This window comes from Cotesia glomerata, linkage group LG2 (assembly GCF_020080835.1).
Source record: "Cotesia glomerata isolate CgM1 linkage group LG2, MPM_Cglom_v2.3, whole genome shotgun sequence".
NCBI lineage: Eukaryota > Metazoa > Arthropoda > Insecta > Hymenoptera > Braconidae > Cotesia > Cotesia glomerata.
Window position 1 is genome coordinate 18,614,987 of NC_058159.1, and position 12,456 is coordinate 18,627,442.

The 12,456-nt window shown below is 27.5% G+C and overlaps 1 protein-coding gene and 2 long non-coding RNA genes across 4 annotated transcripts; all 3 read right to left on the reverse strand.

Annotated features, from left to right (window-relative positions):
- Positions 1-982: 982 nt before the first annotated feature.
- On the reverse strand, positions 983-2,506 carry LOC123258752. Of its 2 annotated transcripts, none has more exons than XR_006508131.1 (4): positions 2,311-2,506; positions 1,362-1,988; positions 1,220-1,296; positions 983-1,160 (listed from the first exon to the last, which is right to left on the reverse strand). It is a non-coding gene; the product is annotated as an uncharacterized LOC123258752 (long non-coding RNA). The 2 variants fall into 2 exon arrangements; XR_006508130.1 differs by lacking the exon at positions 2,311-2,506 and adding an exon at positions 2,077-2,213.
- Positions 2,507-2,537: 31 nt separating this feature from the next.
- LOC123259047 (dual specificity protein kinase shkC-like) lies at positions 2,538-6,465 on the reverse strand. The gene is made up of 2 exons (XM_044719310.1): positions 5,391-6,465; positions 2,538-2,685 (listed from the first exon to the last, which is right to left on the reverse strand). Exon 1 carries the CDS (start codon positions 6,463-6,465, stop codon positions 5,428-5,430), a length of 1,038 nt encoding a protein of 345 aa, XP_044575245.1. The 3' UTR covers positions 2,538-2,685; positions 5,391-5,427.
- A 1,461-nt stretch (positions 6,466-7,926) lies between these two features.
- On the reverse strand, positions 7,927-8,828 carry LOC123259134. The gene is made up of 3 exons (XR_006508181.1): positions 8,629-8,828; positions 8,412-8,524; positions 7,927-8,321 (listed from the first exon to the last, which is right to left on the reverse strand). It is a non-coding gene; the product is annotated as an uncharacterized LOC123259134 (long non-coding RNA).
- Between the last annotated feature and the right edge of the window lie 3,628 nt (positions 8,829-12,456).

The following is a 12,456-nucleotide window of genomic DNA, read 5'->3' on the forward strand; positions in this document are numbered from 1 at the left end:
ATAATATAACGTTTTAAATATCTTAAGAAGTAGTTAAATTAACGGGTGGGGAGTATCTCTTCAGAGGATTTCTCTACATTTTATAATCCCTCAGCAGAAATCTTTATTTTAAAAAACTCTCAGTATAAAACTCTACAATGAAAACAAATCAATTTGAAAAATCCTTCATTTGAAAATCTCTCAGGAAACAATTGATTACAATGAAACTTCTCTATATCGTAAAACTCTCAGGCGATGCATCTATCAGAAACAAAAGCTCGATAATTTTCTAAATTCATGTGTATTCTTTATTTATTAAAATAATCAAAAATATAAAGTTCTAATTATTAATAATTATAACATCTATAAAATATTTTTTTAAATCTAGTTTTCATCGGACGATCACATTTTGAGGTCCCAAAAAACTTTATATTTTTGAATTACTGAAACTGACAGCCATTTGATAATTTTTAGGATTCGTTTTTAATAAACTATCACAAAAAAAATTCCACACGCAAACAATATAAAAATCGATGAGTGCAAAATAAAAAATTAAATTATATAATAGTTTGTATGTTATAACTTATAATTATTTTATTTTTAGCTGTAGGAAGACATGCCACTAAAATGAATTTGAGAAGTGAATTAATTGAATGGCTGAAGAAAAATCGAGATGCTGATACCCTTCTTTTTACAAATTTTATCTCTCAGCCTGAAGTTCATAAAGATTTGCATCTATATATTGAAGCTTTAAAAAAAAAATTAATTTTTATCTTAATCGAGTGTTACGATTTTGAATAATATAATTTATTTTTGAAAAGTAAAATTTTTAAGATAACGAAAATTAACAAAGCGAATTTAGATTTGACTAATTTTTTATATTTTATATAAATATATTAATTATTTGTTTTTTTGTTAATTGTACACATTTAATAAATTAATAATTTAAAATAATAAATACAACGATCATGTGTACCATCACAAAATTTCTTTCGTTGTATAAATAAATAAATATATTTAAATTATGAAATAATTATTATTAAAATTATCCTTCGAGAGACGCTGCAACATCAAATGCAAATGCGTCTTTGATACAAAAATCATTATGCATCCGTTTTCGCTGAAACTGCAAAAAATGAGAAATTTCGAGTATTCACTGACGATGTCGAAGCCATTCTTGTCTAAAAAAAAATAATAATTTAATAAAGTAACTAATTAAAATTCTATCGGTTATACTTACTTGCTGAATTCATGTAACAACTCTTCAAGCCAAAGGTTTATTCTTTCAATGATACTGTCATTGCGGTTATCAACAATCTTTGAAGAAAAAAGTATATAAATATCATTTTCAGTTTTTCTATATTGAAAAATCTTTTTATTACCTGTATATGAATATCATGTGAAATGATCAAAGTATTGTTTACAACATCTACGTTGCCACAATTGTCAACATAATTTCCTGGCACTGTCAAATCTCCAACACTAAATAATTATTAATCACAGTGCTTATTGCCTCGCGGTATTGGAGAACAATATCATATATTTGAGATAAAATTTCTCGTACAAATTCTACAAGTGGATCCTTCAAGTCAATCATATTTATCTTAAAAATCTCAAATATATCATCTATTTATTCATGCGAAACAACTTCGCTGTACATCAGCTTTGTCCACATATTCGTCAAACTTTCGATGAAAGCATCAGCTAATTCTTAAGTTTTCGCTATTTTTACATCTATTTTTATTTTTTGTTCATTCAATTCTTTATCAAATTTCACTAAATCATAAAATTTATTAAAAATTCCGTTTTTTCCTGTTTTTATTGTCTCAATGATCTTAAACATTTTCTCGAGCTTTTCGAACAACTAAAAAAAATTCATTAATTTCTTTCGTCCTAACAACGTGTTGATCTCCTCCAAATTTGTACAATTTCTGGACATACTGTTGTAAACTTTTTCTTATATTCTTCATATATTTCAAGGGTATCATTATTTAGATTTTTCAATATATCTATTAATAAATAATCAATTAATAAATGATTCTTCTAATATTAATGAATATAATTAGAGATAACTGATATAAGTAAAATAAAATAAACTTTAGTCATCTTGAAAGACAGTATTAAAAAATTCATCCCCGTCTAATTGATCAACAAAACACAGAGAATCATATTGACTTTTTCTATTTACTTTCTGTTGTTTATCCATTTTTATTTTAATTTTTAATTCGACTTCGTCAACTTTAATAATTGCTTGTCTTCAATAAATTTTAAAATGATTGTAAACAAATAAAATAAGAGTAGAATAATTAACAATATATTTAGGAAACATACCTGTACTTTTTGATGGTGTCATTCCTTTCTTTTTTGCTGATTAAGACATACGAAAAATAAATCACTTGAGGTTGTAAGCAACAAGATAATTATCATAATTGTCTGGTAAAATGCAAGGGTTTCCTGTGATATTTACAGTTCTCAGATTTAAAAATTTTCTTAAATATAAAACCTAAAAGATAAATTTTATTCACAAAATCTTGTTATTAATTTATTTATGTTAGATTTCCATTTTTTTTATTCGGTTAAAAGAAAGATCAAGATCTTGAAGATTTACCAGGCTGTCGAGGTTTTTAATTTTGTCCATAATATTGTGGAATAATATGAGTTTTGTCAGATTAGTCATAATCCAAAGATGGTCTATTTTCAAAATTTCTGTAGGAGTTGAAAATTTATTAATATTAATAAAAAAATTAACATGTACACTTACAAACATACTTTTCTAGAAAATTCAATTCATATTCTAGTTACTTCATCCAATTTTATTCCATCTTCACGAAATAGTCTACCACGTTCACCCTTGAGAGCTGCTTATTCAATAATTAAATTTACAAGAGTACTATAATTTATTACATCTAGTACATCATCAATTACCAAAAAAGGCTCATCAATGCTTATATTTTTTTTATACTTTTCATAATTTGATTTAGACATAATATTAATTTATATTTATGGACGCATCCCTGTTGAAAAGCTCCAATAAGATCCCATCAAAAGCGACAAAAGCCACTTAGAAACCAATAAAATTTATGGGTTTCTAAGTGGCTTTTGTCGCTTTTGATGGGATCCTATTGGAAATTTTAAACAGGGATATAAAGAGTAGGTGTCAAATCTATTTAAATTGATAAAGTATCCTAGAGCAACTAAATAATAAATATCATTCATTCTTTAGATATTGTATTTATTGAATTTATTAAACTTATTAACATAAATAATTCAAATAATAATTTTTTAAGTACTCATTAACATCAGAGTATACAAGTGGTTCATATCAACATAATTAATATTGGTAATAATAAAATAAACAGGATAAGTAAGAAATTGTTGTTAATCAATAGCTTTATAAGTGATAACTGATAATAAATAAGTAACTGAGTAAATAGACAGCAGATTTACTAGATTTAGAATCAAATAATTACTATTCGATGTAAAAGGTGTAATGTTTAAAATGAAATTGTTTGCTTAATTCTTATGTTATAAAATTAAAAAGATATTATATAGACATCTCTATTAACTTTATAAATATTATATATATTTATATTTTTATCTTCTTATTTCAATAGATAATATTATGCTCAGAAGATACCCAGATAGCAAAATGACGTATTAAGTTATTCCGAATGAGCTCAGATTTCTGATTTGGACGTCAGAGTCTACGTCTAAAAGACGTCTTTAAGACCTTCTCAAGAGGTCGAATGCGCCGCTTATTGTAGACTTTAAGAACTCATCAAAACGAGCTCTTAAAGAGCTCTTTTTTTCTGAACTCGCACAAATGAATGATTTTTTATCTCTATACGCTATTATAATGATAACAATAATAAGAACACAACAAAAATAATATTAATAATAATAATAATAATAATAATAAAAGTAAATTATGAAAAATAATTCAGAGTTTCATGAAGCACCGATGCTGATTTCGAATGTTTATTGTTTTAGTTAGACCTAATATTGTCAGTTTAAAGAGAGAAAGTGAAAATCGCAATTGCCGTAACTAAGATTCGAACCCGAGTCGCGCGCGTGCTAGATCGATACCTAACCCCCTACGCTTTTCAAACGATATGTCGTTTCACATCTCATTATTCTTATAAGCTAAGTTTATATAGTGATGAAATGTTGCGATCATTGTCTATATTATTTATTCTATTTGATACTGTGTATCGATAGAGAAAAAGTAACTTTTACGAATATTTATGTACTAAAAAATATTCAAAAGTCTACCTGTAATATTTTTTTAAATAGTCTATATAAATTTTTTTTACTTTTCACAATGTAAAATCTAATAGATAAATTAATGAATATTAAAAATTCAACAATAATTAATAAGTATATAGTTATAAGATATCGTTAAATTCGAATAAAATGTTTAAAATTGATACATGCAAAGTACTCCTTAAATGTAGAAAGTTCACATAATTTTTTCAGATTAGAATCCAATTTTATTATTTTATCTAAATTAGTTTGATTACGAACCAGATTTTAACATTATTGCCTATTACTTCATAATATAATTTAAAATTTTTGAAAAATTTAATTAACCTGGATTAAGAGAAATGAGTTAACCTATGCCAAGTGTATATCTATATATTAATCAATTCAAATTGTTTTAAATCATTTAATTCGAATTATTTTTAATCATTTTCAATTTAATTTCTCAATCAGGAAAGTAATAAATGAAAAATGAATAAGATTTTGACAGCTTTATATTAAAAAGAAATTTGTGTTTTTGTTTATAATGTCTACAAGCTCATTATACGCAACTCAAAAAGAAGTCCAAAAAAGGGACTCAGTTAGATGTCAGAAAATTGACTCCAAACTTATGAGTTCATTAAGAGCTCTTAGTTCTGATCTCGTAAAAAAGAGCTCTTTAAGACGTCACATTAGGACTTCTATAAGAAGTTTTTTAAAAGACTTCATACTGAAATCTTTCTGACTTGGATGCTAACTGGGATACTTTGTATCTTTACCTGAGTTTCTTAAAATTCTCTTAAAATCACTGTTTCAAAACTAAAATTCTAATTAAAATAATGAGATCATCAAATCTTAAAAATATTATTTTACAACAAACATCAATATAGAATTATTAGCATTTTTTAAAGTAAAGTTTTTTAAAGTAAAGAAAAATTATATCTATAAAATAGAATTAAACAATGTGATATTTTTTGACTAAAAATCTTTAAGAACGTTATCTTTTACTCAAAAACAATAGTAATCTTTTTTACTAAATTACTAATTATAAAAACCACCATTAATTCAAAAATTTTAAATAAACTTCTCATAGATATTTAAGATTTGATTTACGGTGCATCGCTCTAATGGTTCAAAAGCTAAACCTTGAGTAACGACTTCTTTCAACTCACGTGGAATCCTTGTCAAATCGGGTAATTTTTTCTTAGCTTACATAGCTTTCAGTTGTCCTTGATCCTCTACGTTGTCCCAAATAGATTTTTCCGTGTAAAGTTCAATAAGAGTACAGGTCAAAGACCAAACGTCAGAATGGACAGTAGCTTCTTTGTTTTCAAGAATCAACTCTGGTGCCATATACAGCGGAGTTCCTTTAACGAACCCAGTCCCACCAACCGTTGTTCGTAAAGAACTAGACATTTTCTTGAACTTACTACGTCCTAAATCGCAAACTTTTACAGTTCCGTTTGCATGTAACAAAATATTTGCAGGCTTTATGTCACCGTGAATTATTGGATTTTCTTTTAAATGTAAATAATTAATAGCCTGACAAAATTGCTGAGCAATTTTATGTTTTTTTAATATTGTTAAAGCAGCTGCTTTTTCGAATACGTTATCAAACAGTACGTCAGAGAGAGAATAACTATGGAAGAGTTCCATCAATAAGTGTACAGAATTTTTATCAATGCAATATGCCATTAACTGTACGATGTTTGGGTGTCCAATGTCCTCCAGAACTTTAATCTCTCGGCAGGCTAATTTCAAATTAGCACCTGACAGATTTATACTTTTAACTGCAACATTAAAATTACACCACTTTCCTTTTTTTACTTTTCCTTGAGCACCAGCCCCTAGTATGTCCTGGAAAATTTTGAATGATTCTCTTTTAATTGGTTTAATTGAACCATTCATAGCATTTGGCAATATTTGAAGAGTGTTAGTCTGTAGCGTAGATTCACGGAATTTATTATTTTCACTCCACTTAAAGTTACTTGATATTAACTCAAGATTCTGTGATTCTGTGATAGTTATTACTCCCACGCCATTTCTGTCTTCACATCTCCCATGAAATTCATTTACATCATACAATATATAATGGTTGTCATCATCAAGAATATCTACTGCTGGGAAATTAAAATCTCGGGACAAATCATCATTGGATGTATATATTAATAACAATACTTTGTCATCCACTTGAATTTCAGCTATTTTATGACCAGCATCAATCGGATTAAATTCAGCAATTGGCATACAACCCTAGCGGTTTCACCGTCACGGTTATAATATGGTCAATTCACGGTCAAACATTAGTCTATATGAAGTGATTTGACGGTTTACATTAGGTGTCATTGTGAACAATTTTGACGATTGATTTACCGACTGTAGATCCGAGAAATACCTTTTTCTGCGGGTGAACTTACGGTGATTTGACCGACATTTGACCATCAATTCACCCGCATATAACTGACAAACAACTAGCTCATTAGGTCGATTCACCGTGTCATCGTAGGAATCCGATGAAAGAAAATAGGTGCATTCACCCAGAATAATCGATATTAAGCTCGTATAATGTTCGCGTATACGATAATATAAAAAAAAAAAAAAAAAATTCAATGTAAAATCACTTCGCCCAGATCGGGGATCGAACTCGGATCATCTGATTGACAGTCAAGGGATTTTCCTGTAATGCTATCCCAGACGTACAATTAAGATGCATTTTAATCACCATCTATTTTGGATACTTAATTTAGTTTTGATAATTATTTCTATTCCATGAATTCTAAATAATAAATCATTCTGTGAATTTATCACCCAAAATAAATGCATTAAATTTTATTAATGAAAAAAAAATTTTTTTTTAATTTCATGAGGCTATGTTGAATTTAAAATTTCATAAAAAAAAATCCTGAAATTTCACAAAAATTTATAAAAGGTGTTTTTTTTTTTTTATAATATCAAAAATTATAGTGACTGAATCCTTTTTCAAATTATTTTTATTAACTATTTATTTATATTTTATTAGCCTCATATATCATTTTATAAAATTTTTTTACATTTACAAATAAAACTTCACCCAGCAATTTATCAATAGATCGCTGGTGTAAAATTTCTTCTTTACCGTTACTATCTTCTTTACCGCCATTTGACCTGAAATTCGCTCGCAGACTACCGTGGATTCACCACCGAAATACTCTTTATTCGCCGAATTTTTACTAGTCATTCACCGTTGTATTTATGTCTGAAGACAATCAAGGGGTCGGAAAATCATAGTTATTGAGTTGGACAAAAATGGAGAAAATTATGTGAATGTTCATTGTATGAACCATGCAATCACCGTCAGAACATTTCACAACTTCACTTATTTTTCACCGTTGAACGACGGTTGTTCGACCGCAAATAGACTTTCTTTCATCGGTAAAGTGAATTAACGGTGAATTCACCGTCGTTTGACCGTAGTTTGGCCGTCACCAGGAATCCGCTAGGGAACCATATTCATCCAATTTATGGTTATATAAATCATTTTTACATAGATAACATATGCAATAATCACCAGTATACTCGGATTGGTGGATCACTTCATAATTCATAAAAATAGTATTTTTTAAAGGTGCGGAATTTTTGTGAGAAACTGCTGTTGATCCTTTTAAATCTTTATTAGGCCGAGAAAATTGAGGGTTAGCATTCTCGTGGTGAGAAGATTGGATAGTTTTGAGTTGTTCACATGTCTCAGCACATCCTTTTGGAGACGTTATTATATACAAAGTAAATAATCTCGATTTTTGCTCTTTTAGAAAAGTCCACAAGTAACAGGAAATACCCTTGCTGTCTCTAAAGCTGGTTAGTATAGTGCGATCAAAAAGACCAAGACGTACATCCGAATTTTGAAATGATACTTCGCTATTGCAAGAAAACTTCTCTATCGCAATTTTTTTTTATATCACTAACTAAATATTTCTTGCCTACTTCTAAAGGTACTTCTCTGACTCCACCTATAGGTTTCTTCATTTATGCTCATAACGATCTCCTCTTTTTACTAGCCATCCAAGTCGTACTCTTTTTAATGCAGGTTGTGCTGAGACTACAGTAGAACAATCAGCCCACTTGTTCTGTAATTAAAAAAAAAAAAAATAAAAAACACGTTAAATCTAATTAACGATAAAAATTACAAATAAACAATTAAACAAAAAAATATACACCTTCATTTTCGTCATGTGAGTTTTAGAAGAATTTACTTCTTGGCTAAGTTGGATTTTATTGATCATTTCATGGACTAGTTTTCTTTTCTTGCTTGAGATGGAACTTTTTAAATCTGAAAAAAAAAAAAAAAAACATGAATAGTAATTATAACTTCTTAAAATAATTGTTGGAACTTATTATTATTTTATAAAACGCGAATAGAAGTGTAAATAATACCTTGTCAAACGTGTACATCATAATACTCAATTTTACGGTTAATTAAAATTTCTTCCGATTCAATATAGGCAAGCCACATTTTTGATTATTTGCAGAATAGGTTAACCCAGATGCTTGAGGGAAATATTGCTTCAATAGATAATTTTAAATTCCCATTGGAATTTATAGGTAATGAAAGCTCTTGATCATCAAATCGAACTTTAATAAATTCAGGATTCATAATGATATCAAATTAATTAAAATAATTTAAAGCCAGTTCAGAACGAAAACGGAAGTAAGACATTTTTTTTTTTCATACTCTAATTCAAATTCTGAGCTTCCATGTGGACTAAGCAAGTGGCGCTACCTTCATGAGAAAAAAATTACATACTATGTATGACAGCATGATAGGGAGAGAGTGTACTACCATTGCTGCACACATGTCACTACCGGGCTTCCGTACGCAGCCTTATAAGGCAGCCTTTAGGTAGTGTGACACAACTTATTTCTTTATTCTGTTATGCTTCCATCTAGTGGATGTTATTTTTATTTATTGAAAACTTTACTTACTGTAGTTCTTTCGCCCGGGAGTATTAAAATACTCGGTTTCAGCGCGGGAAAGGAATCATTTTAAATAAAAGAATTTTATTTAGACGTTATTTAATTTTGATCAAAATTATTTAGTTGGTTTCAATTTATTATTCAAGTTGACAAAATATTAAAAAGCTTCAAAATATAAAATTGAGGTTTACAATGACGTGATTTTAGCAATCTAAGCTCTCGGTGAGAAGTGTCGTTACATAGTTTTTCCGAAGAGCTTCAAACTCCGTTCTTCTCCCACCATAACTTCCATACATACATCCACTCTAAGGAATAGATAAGCACACACATTTTCTACTACATATAAATGATCCTTATATACTAACATGTATTTTCTCTATATTTATTTCAGCCTATCGGCCTGAAAGTTGGACTTCACTAATATACACTTTTAGCAATACAGTCATTATGTTTATTTAACTTAACTATTTTTATTAATTTAACAGACCTTTTTAAAATCTATTTATAATAAAAATTAACTTATAATTAACTTGAAATTAAATTACAATAAAAATTATAGAAATTATATTATTTATAATATGTTGGATTAATGTTTGAGTTTGACTAATTAATAACTTGAATTAAATATTATTTCTATTATTTTACAATCGGATTTTCTAATAAAATTATAAGTCAGTTTAATTATTATCATGTATAAAAGAATAAACATTATCGTTTAATTATAAATTAAATAATAATAAAATAATGATTTAATAATAAATTAATTGTAAATTAATTAAATAATAATTATTAATTATAAATTAAATACAAGATAATAATTATTAATTATTTTAACTTAATTTTGCTTAACTACAATATTATATAAAGTTAGATTTTAACAGTAAATGTTATTTAACAATCTTATTTTTGTTTAGTTACATATGGTTTTATATTATTCTTTGTTACTTTAGAACAAGGGTCTATTGAATTTCACACGTGTCTTTTACGACTTTTCCTCATAGGGTTTTAAGTTCCATGTGGCGAGAAATAGTCCTTGAATTATTCAAGTACTTTTTATGGGATCTGAGAATTCGGTTACAATGTCCTTTTGTACCGAAATATGTTTTTTTATTTTATTTTGTAAATAAAACAGAGTTAACTAAAAGATGTTTATTACAACTGGTAAGAGTAAAAGCATTAAATAAATGATTTGAATATTTACTTCGAATATAAAATTTAACTAATTTTGATCATTTAATATTTACTAATTTGAATATTTCATTTGAATTTGCGCTCTCATAATAGATAGCGCTCTAATAACAGGTAGCATCACCTGCTGGATGCACTAGGTGCATCAAAAAAGACAATTAATATTTTTAGAATCCATTTTTGAAGTTATTCATTAACATTATAAGAATACAGAAAAAAATAAAAAAAGTTGAAAATTCAAAAAATTAGCAGCTGATGAAGTGGGGGAGTCTCAAAAAATTGGCACGTGACGATACCCACGATTCCAACCCTACTAGCAATCGGAAATAAAAAAATAAAAAAGATTATTAATCTAGAGTAATGTCGCTATGGTTGGAACTATGTTCATCCCCAAATTTCAATTTTTAGTAATTTTTAAAAATTCGAAAAAGTTAAAAAAAGTGGTAAAAAAAATATTTTTTTCTTCAGGCAGTCGCCATTTTGTGAAAAAAATTTTTTTCAACTTTTCCGTAGTTCCAACTATAGCGACATTACTCTAGATTCATAATCTTTTTTATTTTTTTGTTTCCGATTGCTTGGAGGGTTGGAATCGTGGGTATCGTCATGCGCCAATTTTTTGAGACCCTCCCACTTCATCAGCTGCTAATTTTTTGAATTTTCAACTTTTTTTATTTTTTTCTGTATTCTTATAATGTTAATAAATAACTCATAAAAAAAATGGATAGTAAAAATATTGATTGCCTTTTTTTTACGGCACTTTAAAAATTACCTGAAATTTCATGCTTCTAGACCCCCTTAAATTACCTATAAGTTACTTTGCAAATAGACGTCAAAACTTGCTGTACATACAAGTATCTCAGTCAAGTTGTAGTAAATTTGAAAGAAGATTTAACTACAAGTTTGATTGTTAACTTGTATTTAAATTGCAGCCGTAGATTTTCGTCAATTTGCTTACAACTGTTATTCAGTGAAAAATTACCGCAAACTTGATGTTAAGTTAACCGTAACTGCTGGAAGTCAATTACTTTCTAAGAAAGCGCTGACTATCAGGACAATTCGAACTTAATATACAAGTAATATACAAATAAATTATATTAGTCTAGTCGAGAAATTGATTTCTTGCGAAAAATAGAGCTCCTTCTCCTAAAAATATGGTCGATGGCTTAAACGATCCGGAATGGCGTCTAGAAAAAGACGTTTTTTGGATTTTTTCTGGAGAAGAAAATTAAAATTGTTATTAACAAAAAACTGTTAAAAAAATTAGCCGTCCAGCTTTTTGGCAAAATCTCAAAAAGTATATTTGATAGCTCGAATATTAAAAAAGATTCTGAAAGAGCAGAAAATTTTAGTAAAAAAGTTCTTGACTCCCGAAATTGTAGCTCCAATGTTTATAATTTTAATTAAGCATTGAAAATCGGCTTTTGCGCGGCAGTTTCGGCATGCGCGCGCCGCCACTCTAGTGAGCGCAGTTTATAAATAATTTTTTTAAGCTATTAAGTACTAATTAAAAAATTTGAAAAAATTCTGGTGTCATCTAGACACTTCAAACAATATGATTCTGCGGTAATAAAAGTTATATCACCATTTTTCAAAAAATTATTCAATTGTTAATTAACATTTTTTTTACGGGTTTGTGCTGTTATAAAAGGCGGTATAAAAGTTTAAATAATTAATCTATAAATTTTTAAACATCTTGGAGCCCTTTTTATAAACATACTCAACGATATGGCGTTATAAAAGTTTCTAAACCTTTTTATTTCATTAATTATTAATTTTTAAAGCAACAAAAAAATTAAAAATTTAAATAATGTATGTTAAATAATTTTTTTTTCTTAAATCTAAGTGATAACTGATTTTATATTTTTTTTGGGCATCAAATGATTATTTTTCCAATTTTTTTATGCCATTTGTTTATAAAAAATTTATAATCAAATGAATTAATTAAATATTTTTGAAAAATTTTTTTTCACTACATTGTTAGCGTAAAAAATTATGATTTTTAAAAAAAAATTTTTTTCTTAAAAACAATATCTTATTGTTTATAATCGTTTTTTTCATATTGTGATTGTTTAAATAAATGATTAAGGAATCGTTTTTTTT

What these genes read in the sequence shown, in the direction of transcription:
- LOC123259047 (XM_044719310.1), bottom strand. Translation starts at nt 6,465, where the DNA reads ATGCCAATTGCTGAATTTAATCCGATTGATGCTGGTCATAAAATAGCT.